This window comes from Quercus robur, chromosome 5 (genome assembly GCF_932294415.1).
Source record: "Quercus robur chromosome 5, dhQueRobu3.1, whole genome shotgun sequence".
Lineage (NCBI taxonomy): Eukaryota > Viridiplantae > Streptophyta > Magnoliopsida > Fagales > Fagaceae > Quercus > Quercus robur.
In genome coordinates this window covers 46,758,568-46,773,553 of record NC_065538.1, presented here as the reverse complement: position 1 = coordinate 46,773,553, position 14,986 = coordinate 46,758,568, and the positions used below count along the sequence as shown (strand labels likewise).

At 34.4% G+C, this 14,986-nt stretch overlaps 1 protein-coding gene across 1 annotated transcript; it reads right to left on the bottom strand.

Moving 5' to 3' along the window:
* Window positions 1-1,656: 1,656 nt before the first annotated feature.
* Window positions 1,657-7,466, bottom strand: LOC126726125 (sodium/calcium exchanger NCL2-like). The gene is made up of 7 exons (XM_050431248.1): window positions 7,027-7,466; window positions 3,835-4,023; window positions 3,566-3,747; window positions 3,156-3,277; window positions 2,791-3,058; window positions 2,411-2,710; window positions 1,657-2,092 (listed from the first exon to the last, which is right to left on the bottom strand). The coding sequence occupies exons 1-7, from the start codon at window positions 7,391-7,393 to the stop codon at window positions 1,844-1,846; spliced, it is 1,677 nt and encodes a 558-aa protein (XP_050287205.1). The 5' UTR covers window positions 7,394-7,466; the 3' UTR covers window positions 1,657-1,843.
* Window positions 7,467-14,986: the final 7,520 nt, after the last annotated feature.

The window sequence follows — 14,986 nt, the reverse complement described above, 5'->3', positions numbered from 1 at the left end:
GTCTCTCTTTTGAACTTGTTGCCATTAATTGTTGGTTCAAATTTCTTTGAACACCTTTCTCAGAGATACAAGATGGCACGGCCCTTTGGATATCAACACAAAGAAGTGCATTACAGACTATGGAGCGTCTCATAATAATTTGTACACATTTGGCTGCCCTGTAAACGCAATTCCTTCACCCATCAACACAAGAAGTCCTGAAGAAGGGTTAGCCAAATTTGACTGTCTTCCTTTCCAAGTAAGATGATAAATTCACACTATTTCATTTCTTTTGCTAACTGCAATTCCCTTCGTGTTTGATTAAATATAGTTTATCTTATATTGACTCAGTTATTTTGGTGTGTTTTTACTCTTGCTTTTGCAAATTATAATTTTGAAGGAAAGCATGGAGGTCTCACAACAAAGGTCAGGACAGGGTTGCTCAGAAGGTAAAAGACCCTTTCATGGCTTGTTACAATCAAAGGAACAAATGGGAAGTAAAGAATTAACCCTTAGCTTAAGCAATGAGAGAGGTGAAGCAGAAGGGGATGACATTGATCTTAGCCTCAAACTCTAAGAGAGCAGCTTACCAAGAATTGCAAGTCTCATTCTCAATGTCAGTGTCATGAACGTTTAAGGTGTTGAAAACAGATTACTTGAGAGGTATAAAATATTGAAGCCATGTGACAATTTGAGAAAGGAGTTGGAATTGGTGGGTGACGTTTGAGAGAGGCTTCCTAAATACATATGAGAGAGATGTGGTCAAGTTTGTATCTGTTATCACTAAAAGTCAATAGTTTGTTTTCTTTTGTGGCTTCCATTAATTATATAGGAGATTAAAAAAAAAAAAAAATTGCACATGAATAAAAGTAACTAGAATGTGATTGGTTTTTAAAAAGACTCAGACAGATTGCTGCAATGGAGATATTAGGGTGATCCAACGTGTTTGTTTTTGTAGACAATACATAAAAAGTAGGAATCAACTCTTTTCAGAGTGTGGGTTTTCTGGAAGAGAATAGAAAACCCTTATGAAGAAGAACTTGATAATTAAGCCTGAGGTGGAGTGGGTTAGCTGATTAGTTTGTTTGAGGTTGCAAAGGTTTAGAGGAAAGGGTCTGACTGCTTTAATCTGTAAGCTAATTTGGGGGCCAAATTCTGAATGAAGAAAGCATAATAAAGAGTATAAGCTGGGGGAGAAAAGGCCTGGAGTAACAGCAAAATGGAACTTCAAGAATACAATTAAGAACAGATTGATCTTCTGTAAACAGGGTATTCCTCTGTCAGCTGTTAAAGCTCAAGTGAAATGAATTTTTCATATTTGGTCCCGCTATGGATAATAATTGATTTGTTTCCTTTTTTTCCTTTTTTTTTTCCTTTTTTTTTTTTTTTTGACTAAAAAGATAGACTAAAATAGCGTTAAAAAAAGGTTGATGTAGGTCCAATGTGTAGTTTTTTTTTTTTTTTTTTGCTAGAAGTGTTGTACATCTGTGCGTTTGTAAACTTTTCAGTTTGTCTATAGAATTCTTATTCTTAAAAAAATTAAAAAATAAAAATTGTCCTCACAAAATTGTGAATTTTTAATTTAGATACATATTTATTTCTTCAATAATGCTAGAGATATATCTCATTGAGGTGGCACATTGTGATTAATGCAATATCATTTTTACTAAGACCACCAATTAATGCAACTCATTGTCACTAGGACCACCAACATCATTTTATTGTACACTAATTACAGGATGTCACTTTAGTAGTTATGAAAAATGTTGTGACATAGGCATAAGATTATTGTATTTTCTTTTGCATTCCCCCCACGCGGGGTTGGGGGCGGGGGTGGCGGCGGAGCAGTATAGCAAGTACTAATTTAGGACCATCCAAAAACAGTAGTGAGAACATAAATCAGAAGCAGAGACAAGGGGTACAGAAGATATGCTAGGATACTTGTCCAGAATGGGAATTTGATGCAGAAGCTGGTGAAAAGACCCATCACTGTGCAGATAAGTAGCACAACCAGAACTTCAGCAGAGACATCCCATGACAAATCTCTTATGTAAACAAGGGCCAAGAAGATGGCTAAACCCATCATGTTGTTCATGAATACCCCATTATAAATCTGCGAAAACCTTCCAAGTATCAAATAAAAATAATCTAAAATATTGAAGACCAACTTAGGTAAATGCTACAAAGCAAAAAAATGATCTCGTTGCAAAATGCAAATGCTATTTAAACCACATGGACAGGTTTAATTTTCAATGGAGACATAACCACCTGATTAAATCATAAAGATAGAACTTTCTGATTGACTTATCAAAAAAAGTATTGAACTTTCTGATGAGAATATAAGATGTAAGCAGCACCATTGTACTAGAAATGAAACTAGGAATTGTTATCTCATGATTAAATGAAAAGATGAGTTTGGGGAGAAGTAAACCTCAGAAAAGGTTAAGGAGATAGCGTTTTCTGTCTTCTGTCTGGCAGAAGTAATTGCTCTTAGTGTCTGTCTGTAGTTCAAAGCCAAGGGTATCACAACATATGATACCAAAAATGATGGGATGTTTACAGCAGTAGAAAACTCTTGGAGAGTTTGCATAAGGGGTTGTGCAAGCAAAACGGTGATAGCAGTTCCAAGAATCAATAGAAAAGCTGCCTTTATGTAATTCAACCATGCCATGTCAGTTCCTTTACTCTCCTTTTTCTGAGCCAATAGCCTTATTTCCTCTTCAGTTGTTTTCTGCATTTGTGTCTTGAGCATCAAGGCAATATTATTGCGCTTAGTATTGAAAATAAATCTTAACACTCATCAATATTTACCTTTGAATTGCTATTAAAAAACTTTGGCTTGTCATGTCCTTGATTGTTGGCAGACTGCTGAGCCTTATTAAGCCATTTTGAGACTCCTTTAATGAATTCATTCTCAGTTATGTGAGAATCACCAGAAATATCGAACTCCTCCATCACCTTTGCTTCATAGTCATCCTCATTCAAACCTACTTCTTTTATTTGTATTCCTAAGATTAATGCTCTCAATTCATCAGCTGATATATGGTTATCATTATTCTTGTCGATTTTCTGAAAAAGCCTGCAAATATAGGTAGTGACTAATTGATAAGATAACAGAAATCCTTGAAAAATATGTGTAGCTAAAGAACCTTAAAAGTAGTACTTAACACGCTTACTCTCTTATAATTGTTATATTAGGTCTGCCACCACCAGTGAGAAGACTCGGTAGTAGGTTTTTCTGAACATACTTGCACATCAGATATTCAAGTCTCCTATTCTGAATCCATGGCTGGAATACCTGCACCATTTTTTTGTGAAGAAAAAAAAATTACAAATTTATTTCATTAAAATAGCAAAGTTATTACCTTAAGTTAAAATAATGGTTAAATAATCAAATTCAACATTTTCTAATAGATTGAACTTTAAGGACAATTAATAATTAACCATGGCATTAGTATCAGAGGACTTGATCATGAGTTCCAAGCATGTTTCCGTTCTACCTCTCGTTTATAAAGTTGAAAATCTCTCTTGTTCATACTCATATACTGGGGAACATTATTTCCCATGCTAATGGAATTGTATTTACCTGATAAGTGCAGTAAACAAATAGGAAGACTAGAGTAACAAGGAGAGAAACCAAGACTACAATTCGAATCCCCGAAGATGAATTGAGAACTTTTGCCAGTTGAAGAATGAAAAATGGGATCATGGATACAATCATTATTCTTGCAGTATAGTAGGTTTCAACGTCAGTGCTAACACCATAACCTGCATCACTCATACACACATAGAGGGACATCAATTACATTGAACAAAGATGTTTTATATTAGTCATAGAAGAGATAAGAAAAAAACCAGTTAAACTGAATGGTCTCTTATTTTCTATGTCTGATGAATCTGAAGGCTGTGAAAGATCATAGCTGCCAAAAGCAATAACAGAACCCCAGATTAATGTAAGAAGCATGATTGTTGATCCTGCAAGTAAGCCCATTCCCATTGTTGCCAATGCTTCAATAGTGTCTGTACTTGCTGTCACTCCAATCACTATAAACAAATATGTACATAATTATATGAGATTGGAGTTTTTGGAACAATTTGTATAAAGATATTTAGCTGATACATGCATAATAATTAACTTACTAGTTACTACTCTAAAAAAAGTTCATGTTGGTACAAATTAGCGTTATTTAAATTTATTTACGTGGTTCAACAAAAAAGAAATGAAGAAATAATTAACTAGAGACTGGAGATATAACTAATTATTGAGAGATTTCTGTTCAAAGTTATTAATAACTATAAATCATATGTACTATACATATTAGAAAAAAGAAGTGCTTAAACCTGTCTACTAGAATGACATAATTAAGGATGTATACTTAAAAAATGTAGAACAGCTTTGTCGTCTGAAGAGTTTCTTCTTTTTCACTGAAAATTTGAAACTTAATTGGTGAAATTCTTGTGTTCAAAAAAACAAAATGCTGCTTTAAGTAGTATCCATTTCTAAATTGTCCAATCTAAATTTATTTTAAGGATTTATTTTTAAGGGGTATAAATTTCAAGTTATTCCTCTCAATCCGTAAAGATTAATTTCTTTTTCAAGCAAAAACCGATTGCCACTTAAGACCATCCCTTGAGGTAAGATGAGGCTTGGATAAATCTATAGTTCCATTTTACTAAAGTAGAGGGGAAAAAAGTAGTGCATTTAAAGGTTAAAAAAAAAAAAAAAAAAGGTTTGTTTTACGGCCCCTCTCACATGATAGATTTTGAGAAAATTTTATGAAAGAAAAACATGTGAAAATATTAATTCCTAATTAATAAGATATCTATGTAAATACCATATTGTTGATTCAATAAGAGAAAGGGAGACACACAAAAAATAATAATAAAAAATGTCCTTGTAATTCTTAGTACATGTTTGTTTGAAGAAATAACTTGTATCAATTTCAATTTATTCCTCCCCAATCCAATAATTTCTTTGTTAAGAAGAAACGATTGCCACTCGAGGCATTCCCTGGGACTTGGGACTTGGGAGGTAGGATTGAGCTGAGGCTTGGGGTAAGTCTTAAGTTCAATTTTCCACTAAACTGGAAAAGAATATTAAAAAGGTTGTGAAAGTAAAGTTTAATAGAAAAAAACTTATTTAGTCAAAATACTGACTCATATATCTGTATGTATATAAAACCCTTTTTTTTTTCTTTTTTAGAATATAAAACCATGTTGACTCAATAAGAGAGTGTTAAAAATAAAAATAAAAATAAAAATAAAAAGAAAGAAGAAGAAGAAGAAAGAAAGAAAGAGGGTACACTGCAGTATGGTGACTTAATACATTAACTATAAAATTATTAAAAAAAAATACCTATCACTGTTTCACACATTAAATTAGCTTGCTTATTCACATTTCATTTTCTCCTATCTTAAGTATAGTTGATTTATACTTTGTCCAGTGTCCACTTTGGAATTTAGAGTGAGAATAACTAATATCGTCACCTTATGGAGAGAGAATTTTTAATTTTTTTAAGAATCAAGAGAGAATAATTAATCGGCCTTGTGGACACATGCTACGTGAAGTTGATCTTAAAGTATATACTATATTTTAAAGCAGTATATGTTCTTTCGTATGGGAGTTTTATATTCAACGCAAAGCGGATTGTAAAGCTTTATATCATACCTTTATATCATAATATTAAATTAATGTAGATCTAAATATGGAAGATGAATGTCCCAAAAAAAGTAATGGACCATGAAGTGGAAATTGCCTCAAATTAGTATACTGGCTAACCACTAGAAACTGGTAATATGTGTACTTTATTATGCTGCCTAAGAAGGTGATTACATTTACCTGTCATTGGTCATCTGTTTGTAACTGACGCAATGTATCGTTGAATTGGAAAGACCAAGGCCAAATGACATGAAATTTAATTGAATAAAGAAAAAGGAAGAGGGTTGAAACAAAAATTTCCATTTATAATTACATGATTATACCTAATTCCCACTAATAAGATAGTTTCTAGTCTCCCTTTAAATTAGTGTCGGAATTTTTTTTTTTTTCACATGAATGATGTAATGGGAATATTCAAGTGGGGAAAGAAGAAATATGCACATTTTTCATATTAGAAAATGTCCATTAGAATTATATTTGAAAAAACAAAAGAATTTGTGGTGACAATCACTTTAATCATATAATGTTTTAATTCTTGTTTCATGATATTAGAAAACTCATAATAATAAATTATATGAATGGTAGCAAAAATTATATCAAGGTATTTCGCTTTTTCTTGATTCTAACTAGGAAGAATTGTGTAGGTGTTTTTTTTTATTTTTTATTTTTATTTTTGCTGAATAAGAAATTGCATTAACAGAGGAAGGAAAACAACACAACCAATACCAACCAAACAAACAAAACCGAAAAAAGGGATGGGACTCAACCAACTCGGCAACTCCTCCCTCTACAAACACAGAAACTACAGAGAAGGGGGAGTCCCAAAAGGGCCAAAACCTGTCCTAAGAATAAGCCCATTGGGCTAAGCCGCTAAGGAATGAGCTACAAAGTTAGAGTTTCTAAAAACAAAACAAGCATTCCATCATATACAAGAATTGTGTAAGTTAAAGGTCGATAACTTGTAAAATATAGGACATGTTTGATAATATTGTTCTAGTAACGTTATTTAAGTATTGTAAAAATACACGTAAGTGAAAAAGTGTTGTGAAAATACGTGTTATGTTATGTTGTTTAAACAATACAACCAAATAGGCCCATATTATTGTCAAATAGGGATCATAGATTAAAAAAAAAAAATTATTTAGTTTCTTAGCTTGATGATAAAGAGTAATCATTATAGGACAAACGTTCTAGATTCAAATTTTACCGTATCTATGAGAACTAAGAAAAATTTAAGATTGACACAAGTTCAAATCTTGTACCATCAATCAAAACTAGGAAAAAAGAGTAACAATATTCAAATGGGTGAAGTTCTTCTAAGCAAAATATTTATAGAAGAAAAGAGTCCACCTCAAAATGATGAGAAGAGAAACCAGTAAAATGCTTACCAAGTACCAAACCCACTTGTGGGATTGTGCCAAGTATGTGGAATAAGCTAGCACCGAAGATACCAGTTCCAAACATTTGAAAGAAAAGGTCAGTACCACTTGAAACGTACTTCTCTGCTAAAGACAGCAAGTACTCATATACAACAATCATGAAGAGCTGCCCCCAAACCTTTGTTGTGCAAGGCAAGAAGCCATAAGTGGGCTCACAAGTCACTGTTGTTGCTTTAACATCAACCTCAAGAATTGAAGAATGGCTTATTTGGTCTATGACATCGGATATAAGGTTGGAATTTTCTCTGAAGGAACGGCTATTTTCCGAATGAGGTATAAGGATGACTAAGAGAATGATAAAAGAGACTCTTAACATTGTGTTGGAGAAAATTCTGTGCAAAAATGGTTAAAATGACAAGCTGAAGATGGATTGAGGAGCAAGTTAGCAGTTTAAGAATGCTTTAGATGAGCACGCAAAACTGCGCAACTTGTAATATTAAACGTAGCAGTCCTGACTTTTCTCCCTTAGTTTTCATATAAAAAATTAAAGGTACAAATAAGGGTAGATTTCAAGGAATCAGATCAAGATGACTTGCTATATATGTATCAATCAGCTAATCCACTAATCTGATTCTGTTGTTGACTAATTGGCCATCATGCTGGAGTCAATTCTCCTATTTCTGCAACCTCAAAACTTAATATAATGTTGAGACTCATGTCCAATTGGTCCAGCTGAACTAGCAGTCTTAAATGGGAATATGAGGCTGAATCAGCATTGTGCCCAAGGAAAACAGTGGGCTTGAATTTCTGTTTATAAAAATTAATATTAAAAAATAAAAAACCGTATAGAGTTTTTAACATGGGTTTGATTCTCTTAATCACGTCCTCTATTTCATGTCTCTTTTTTCACATTCATTTTTACGTGTTAAAATGTGGACATTATTTCATTAATTGTGGATATATGTGAAATAGTGGAGGTGAACAAGTGTTTTCTCCTTTTTTGCTTTTCTTTTTCTTTTTTCCCAATATTTGACTTTGAAGGATGAGGAAGACCTTATCCCACTACTAGCTAGCTAAGATATATTGAAAACATCTTGTGATGCACGCTATAATTCTAAGATTTAGCTCAAACAATTGATAATGAGCCTTTTTAAAATAAAAAATAAAAACAAAAATCCTGCCAATAAAGAATCGGTCATAGTGAGGACTATAACGACCAGAAACACAGTTTTTTTTTTACCACTATACCTGAGAGATTTCTAGTACAAAAAAATAAAAAAAAAAAAGAAAAAAAAAAAAAAAAAAAAGAAAAGAGAGAGAGAGAGAGAGAGAGTGAAGCTAGAGAAGGTCCAAATCGTTGTAAAATGGTTCAGATGAACTATTGTCAACTTGTAACTGGAGAATTATCCTGTCTTCCCTCTCCTTGTTTCTGAATTCTGAAATGTAAAAGTCTTAAGTTGGGACTGGTTCAAGGAAGATCAAGAGCTACGTTGTCAGATTGCTTAATCAGTTAAACTTGAAATATCCATCTGGCACTGGCACATGTTATAATCTCTGTGAATAGGTCATGAATCCAAATAGTACACAAGTACAAGACATGAATGTTTAGTCATTGCACATGATTTTAGAATGTCCGCAGCCTCAAAAATAATTTTATTTATTAAAGATGTTGAAATTATATTGATATATATACATGTTACCAAACTTGCACTCAACCGAATGAACTAACAGTCCATTTGATTGGTGATGTAGATTGTGCATAAGGACTTTTCCAAGGTATGGGGTAGGTTATGACTAAATATTACACGATGTAGACTCATGTACTGAAGCTGGGATAAGGACAACAGATCCTTGAAAAACAATTTTCACAATATATATATATATATATATATTGATAGGTAAGAAAAATTATATTAAGAGAAAATTGCTCCATCAACGAAATGAATTAGGCAAAAAAAAAAAAAAAATGTTTTTAGACCTTGATTTTTATGTTTTTGTGTTTTTAACGATGAAAGTACAAAGGAGAGTTACGGAAGCCAAATGAAGTGAACCTCAGGTGAGCAAAGTACTAATTTTTAAACCACAGGTAAGCAACTTAAATTTTAGTCAAACCAAAGGTGGGTAAATTATAATTTACCCAAAATATTTACAAGCAGCAAAAAGAAAACAGAAAATTATGTACAAGAAGTAAGGGACCAATCTTGTTATACAAGATGATAATTGGTCATCTCCGAAACTTGGCAACAACAAAAGAAGCAAACTATTACTGGAAAAAAGATCGATCAACAGGTTCAAGGAAATAGAAGCTTTATTTATTTTTTTATTTTTTTCAGATCCAAAGTTAAAAATGCATATTTACATTGCCTGCAATTCTTCATACTCAAAGTTTAGTACACGTACACTCAAGTTCAAGTTCAAAGGCAATTTGCTACTTTTCAAATGTTTAGTACAATTATGTAAAACAGTACAAACATGTAAAACTGTCCAAAAAAAAACTGTACAGTATCGCTCAATTTACTAAATATTTTCTCCATCACCCTTTCTCAGTTAAAATGCCCATAAAAACACAAGCATAATGCAATAATAACTCATCCATTTCCTCTCAGGAAAGAGAAGGAATCACCTAAAGGGGGTACTGTAGGGAATCAACCCGAAATTCCCAACCTGTGAAAAACAAAAAAATAGAGAAAACACACGCCAAAGAAAAACAATCACATACACAAGAGAATATTTACGTAGTTCGGCAATTTGCCAACGTCCACAAAGTTGCAGGAATTTCACTATTATCAGGAAAAAAAAAAATACAAAGTGCGGCTACAGCTTTTTTTCACTCTCTCAAAAAATACAAAGCTTCGGCTTGGGCCCTCCGCTCTATGGACTAAGTCTCAGAAAATCTCCCATTAAAAAACCACGCAACATTATTCGGGTCGGGTCGGGTCGTCAACTGGATCAAACACAACTAGGCTCCACCATGCCCAACAAATCTCCCACTTGGAGACTAGTTCAATCCCTCATCCCTGCAACTCATCCTCCTGTCCTCAAGCTAGAAGGTCAATTGAAGTTGCACACGGTTTCAGTTTCTCAATAGTGACACCCTTAGTCAACATGTCTGCCGGGTTTTTAAATTCACAAATCTTCTCAAGTATTACTAGCTTATCTTCAACAAGGTAACAGATAAAATGGTATTTTATCTGTATATGATTCGACTTTGAATGAAAAACTGAATTTTTAGCAAGAAAGATTGCACTCTGACTGTAGCTGTGTAAAATGCCCATCTCTTGCTTCTTACCCAATTCATCTAAGACGCCATGTAACCAAATCATCTTCTTTCCAGCTTCAGTTGCTGCAACATACTCAGCTTCTGTAGTAGACAAAGTAACAATCTTTTGTAGATTTCAAGCCCATGATATAGTTGTACCACCTAGAGTAAATACAAACTCAATAGTACTCTTTCTACTATCAATATCACCAGCAAAATCAGCATCTACATAACCCTGCAGTTTCAAACTTGCACCTGTGAAGCAAAGACATGTATCTGATGAACCCTTCAGATATCTTAGAATCAACTTAATTGCCTCCCAATGCTGCTTTCTAGGCCTACTTATGAATCTGCTCACAACTCCCACTACATGTGCAATGTCTGGTCTTATACACACCATAGCATACATCAAGCTGCCAATAGCTGAGACATAAGGCACCTTTCTCGTATGGTCCCTTTCTTCTTCGGTGTATGATAACTGTTCTTTGCTTTTTTTGAAATGACTACCCAAGGGTATGCTCATTGGTTTAGCTTCATTCATATTGAACCTGCTAAAAACTTTCTTCACATACTCTGATTGTGAAAGCTTCAATGTACCATTAGCCTTGTCTCTAATGATTCTCATACCAAGAATTTGCTTTGTAGCTCCCAAATCCTTCATTGCAAACTGTTTTGACAATTGCTTCTTTAGATCATTAATCTCCTTAATGCTAGACCCTACAATGAGCATATCATCAACATACAATAGTAAAATGATATAAGAATTGTCAAAGAACTTAACATAGCAACAGTGATCAGCTTTACATCTTTTGAACCCAATTCTATGCATAAAACTATTAAATATTTTGTACCACTGTCTTGGAACTTGTTTTAGGCCATACAAGCTCTTTCTCAGTTTATAGACTAGATTCTCTTGTCCCTGAACAATGAACCCTTCTGGCTAAATCATGTAAAAGTCTTCCTACAAGCCACCATGAAGGAATGCCATCTTCACATCTAACTGCTCAAGATGTAAATTTTCTGCAGCCACCATTCCTAGTACCAGTCTAATTGTTGACATCTTCACAACTGGAGAAAATATTTCTGAGTAGTCAATGCCCTTCTTCTGCTGGAACCCTTTGACAACTAATCTGGCCTTGTAAGCTTGCTGCCATCATGCTCATTCTTTATTCTGTATATTCACTTGTTGTGTAAAGCCTTTTTTGCTACTGGCAATTCAGTCAATTCCCATGTCTGTTTCCCTAACAAGGAATCCATCTCATCCTTCATGGAAAACTCCCACTTGTTTGAATTTTCATCCTACAAGGCTTCTTCATAACACTCTGGCTCAATACCATCAGTCAACAGGAGATAATTTAGAGTGGGTGAATAACGTTGTGGAGGTCTAATGGTCTTGTAAGATCTACGGACTTCAGCTACAGGTGTACTCTGATCTACTTGTGAATCTACATTCTCCTTTTCTTCTTAACCCCTTTTCTGGACAGTACTTTCAGTCAATTCATCTAAGTTGACAAACTCAGATTTCTTTTGATTTATCTATGTAACATTTGACACTACAGTTGACCTATCCTTGTACATAACTTGTTCATTAAATATCACATTTCTACTTCTAATGATTTTCCTATTTTGTTCATCCCAAAACCTATAGCCAAATTTCTCATCACCATAGCTAATGAAAAAACATATTTTAGACTTTGCATCAAGTTTACTACGAGCATCAGAATCAATATAAACATAAGAAATACAACTAAAAACTTTTAAATGTGAAAACTTTACGTCTTTACCGCTCCAAATCTCCGCAGGAAGTCTGATCTTCATAGGAACTAATGGTCCTTGGTTTATCAGGTAAGCTGCAGTGCTAATAGCATCAGCCCAAAAAGTTTTTGGTAGTCCAGCATGCAACCTCATACTCCTAGCACGCTCATTGAGAATTCTATTCATGCGCTCAGCCACACCATTCTGTTGTGGTGTCTTAGGAATAGTCTTATCCATCCTAATTCCTTGTGCAACACAATACTCATTGAACCCTCCATCTATGTACTCTCCTCCATTATTTGACCTCAAACATTTTACTTTCAAACTTATTTTTGTCTCAACCATGGTCTTCCACTTCTTAAAAGTTTCAAATACATCAGATTTATTTTTCAGAAAATAAACCTATACCTTTCTACTTGAGTCATCAATAAAAGTGATGTAGTACCTTGAACCTCCAAGGGATGCAATCGGAGAAGGCCCCCACAAATCAATGTGTACTAACTCCAATTTTTCAGCCTTTGATGTCCTGCCAATTTTCAAGAAGCTCACATTTTTCTGCTTTCCTAAGATGTAGCTTTCACACATGTCAAAATCAATGGACTTCAATTCTGGTAGTTTTCCTCTTGACAACAACATCTTCATCCCTTTCTCACTCATGTTAACAAGTCTGTGGTGCCATAGGCTTGTATCAGTACTTGCTTCAACAACTGCAATTGTATCTCTTGGACTTGAGGTTATGTATAAAGTACATGTCTTCTTTCCACAAGCCAATACTCTGGCTCCCTTTGTAACCTTCCAAGTACCACCAATAAATAGTATTGCATGCCCTTTATCATCAAGGTATCCAACAGAAATCGGATTCCTTCTCAGGTTAGGAATATGTCAAACCTTCTCCAGTAACCAAACAGACCCATTGGGCAACAATATACGAACATCTCCCATACCCATAACATCCAAGGCTGTACCATCAGCCAAATACACCTTACCAAAATCACCTGCAGCATAGTTCTGTATGATTTCTTGGCGTGGAATGGTATGAAACGAAGCTCTTAAGTCCAAAACTCAACCATCAAGTGGACTGTCTACTGCAAAAAGTAATGTAACTTGTACCTCTTTTGTTACAGCATTAGCAGAATTATCTTCATTCTTCTTCTTAGGACTTTTACATTGCCTCCTGAAGTGACCCGTTTTCCCACAATTCCAGCATTGTACTTGTTGGCCTGATCTAGATTTGCTTTTGTTCTAATTAGAATTTCTGGATTTTGATCTACCCCGATTTGAATTTTTGTCATTACCTCTGCCTTTTGTCTCAAGGTTTAGGGCAGAATCAGATCCTAAGGTTTCACCTACATCTCTGCAAATCTCCACAGCCAGAATTAAATCTCGTATGTCATTGTACTTCAGCTTTTCCTTTCCTATAGAATAGCTTACTGTCATCCTCATTGCCTCCTAACTGTTTGGCAAAGAAACCAAAACGATCAATGCACGAATCTCATCAACAAAATCAATTTCCACAGACGACAATTGATTTGTGATAGTGTTAAATTCGTTCAGATGTTATGCCACTGATGCATTCTCTGCCATCTTTAAATTGAACAGTTTCTTCATCAAATGCACCTTGTTGTTTACTGATGGATTTTCATACATACCAGACAAAACTTTCATCAAATCTGTTGTGGTCTTCTCCTTTATAAGATTGTGTGCAACAGACCTAGACAGAGTTAAACTGATAACTCCCAGTACCTATCTATCAAGAAGAGCCCATTCCTCAACTTTCATAGTCTCAGGTTTTGTCTCCAAAAGGGGCAGACGCAATATCCTCCCATAGAGATAATCTTCAATCTGCATCCTCCAATACGCAAAGTCTATACCATCAAACTTTTCTATTCCAAACGCCTTTCCTACTTCCTCTGCTATTGCTCCCACTCAAACCTAACCCTAGGCTTTGATACCAGCTGTAGGGAATTAACTCGAAATTCTCAACCTGTGAGAAACAAAAAATAGAGAAAACACACGCCAAAGAAAAACAATCACACGCACAAGAGAATATTTACGTGGTTCGGCAATTTACCTACGTACACGGAGTTGCAGAGATTTCACTATTGCCCAAAAAAAAAAAAAAAAAAACAAAGTGCGGCTATAGTTTTTTTTCACTCTCTCAGAAAATCTCTAATTAAAAAACCACTCAACATTATTCGGGTCAGGTTGGGTCATCAACCAGATCAAACACAACTAAGCTCCACAAAGCCCAACAAGTACCATATGGTTACCATTCAAGCTACCATTACTTTATTGGACAAATTAATCTCATTCTCACCCAAAAAGGGAAACAGCCATAGGGGCATGGATCAGACAGGAAAAACAAATGAGAACATACAGATACATACAAAAATGTATTGGTGTGATTGAAAGCAAAAGAAAACCATGTGGTGCAAAAGCTTCCTACAAATTGAGGAACCTTTGTGCAAATATATGTGAAATGACTACCCTATATTGGAAATAGTAGCAATCTCTGAGAAAAGAGAATAAATGAATGAAGTGGTGTCGATTGCCCTCAGTTACTCTTTACTGTAGGCTGCCATGAGCTAAATAGGAATGCATATTCCTGTTACTCCATAATTGAACTTTTATTAATTATTTAAGCATGCACAAGAATAGGAGGGGAACTTCTCGAACAACCAACCCAACCTATGCCAAAATAGGATAAAAGAGCTAGCAAAATTCAAGGTCCCTACTTAAGCCATTCTCTGTAGCACTAGATTCCAGTTTGTAAGATCATGAAAACTAATTATCATGTGAAGAACACGTGGTGACGTTTGAATATTGTTATTTCAATTGCTATGTAAAAGTACAACTAAAAAACTTTGCATAAAATAAATAAATAAAATCTTTCAGTTTCCCTTTATTAAAATAAAACCAAAAAGAGAAAAACCATAAGTTCCCTAATACAGTATC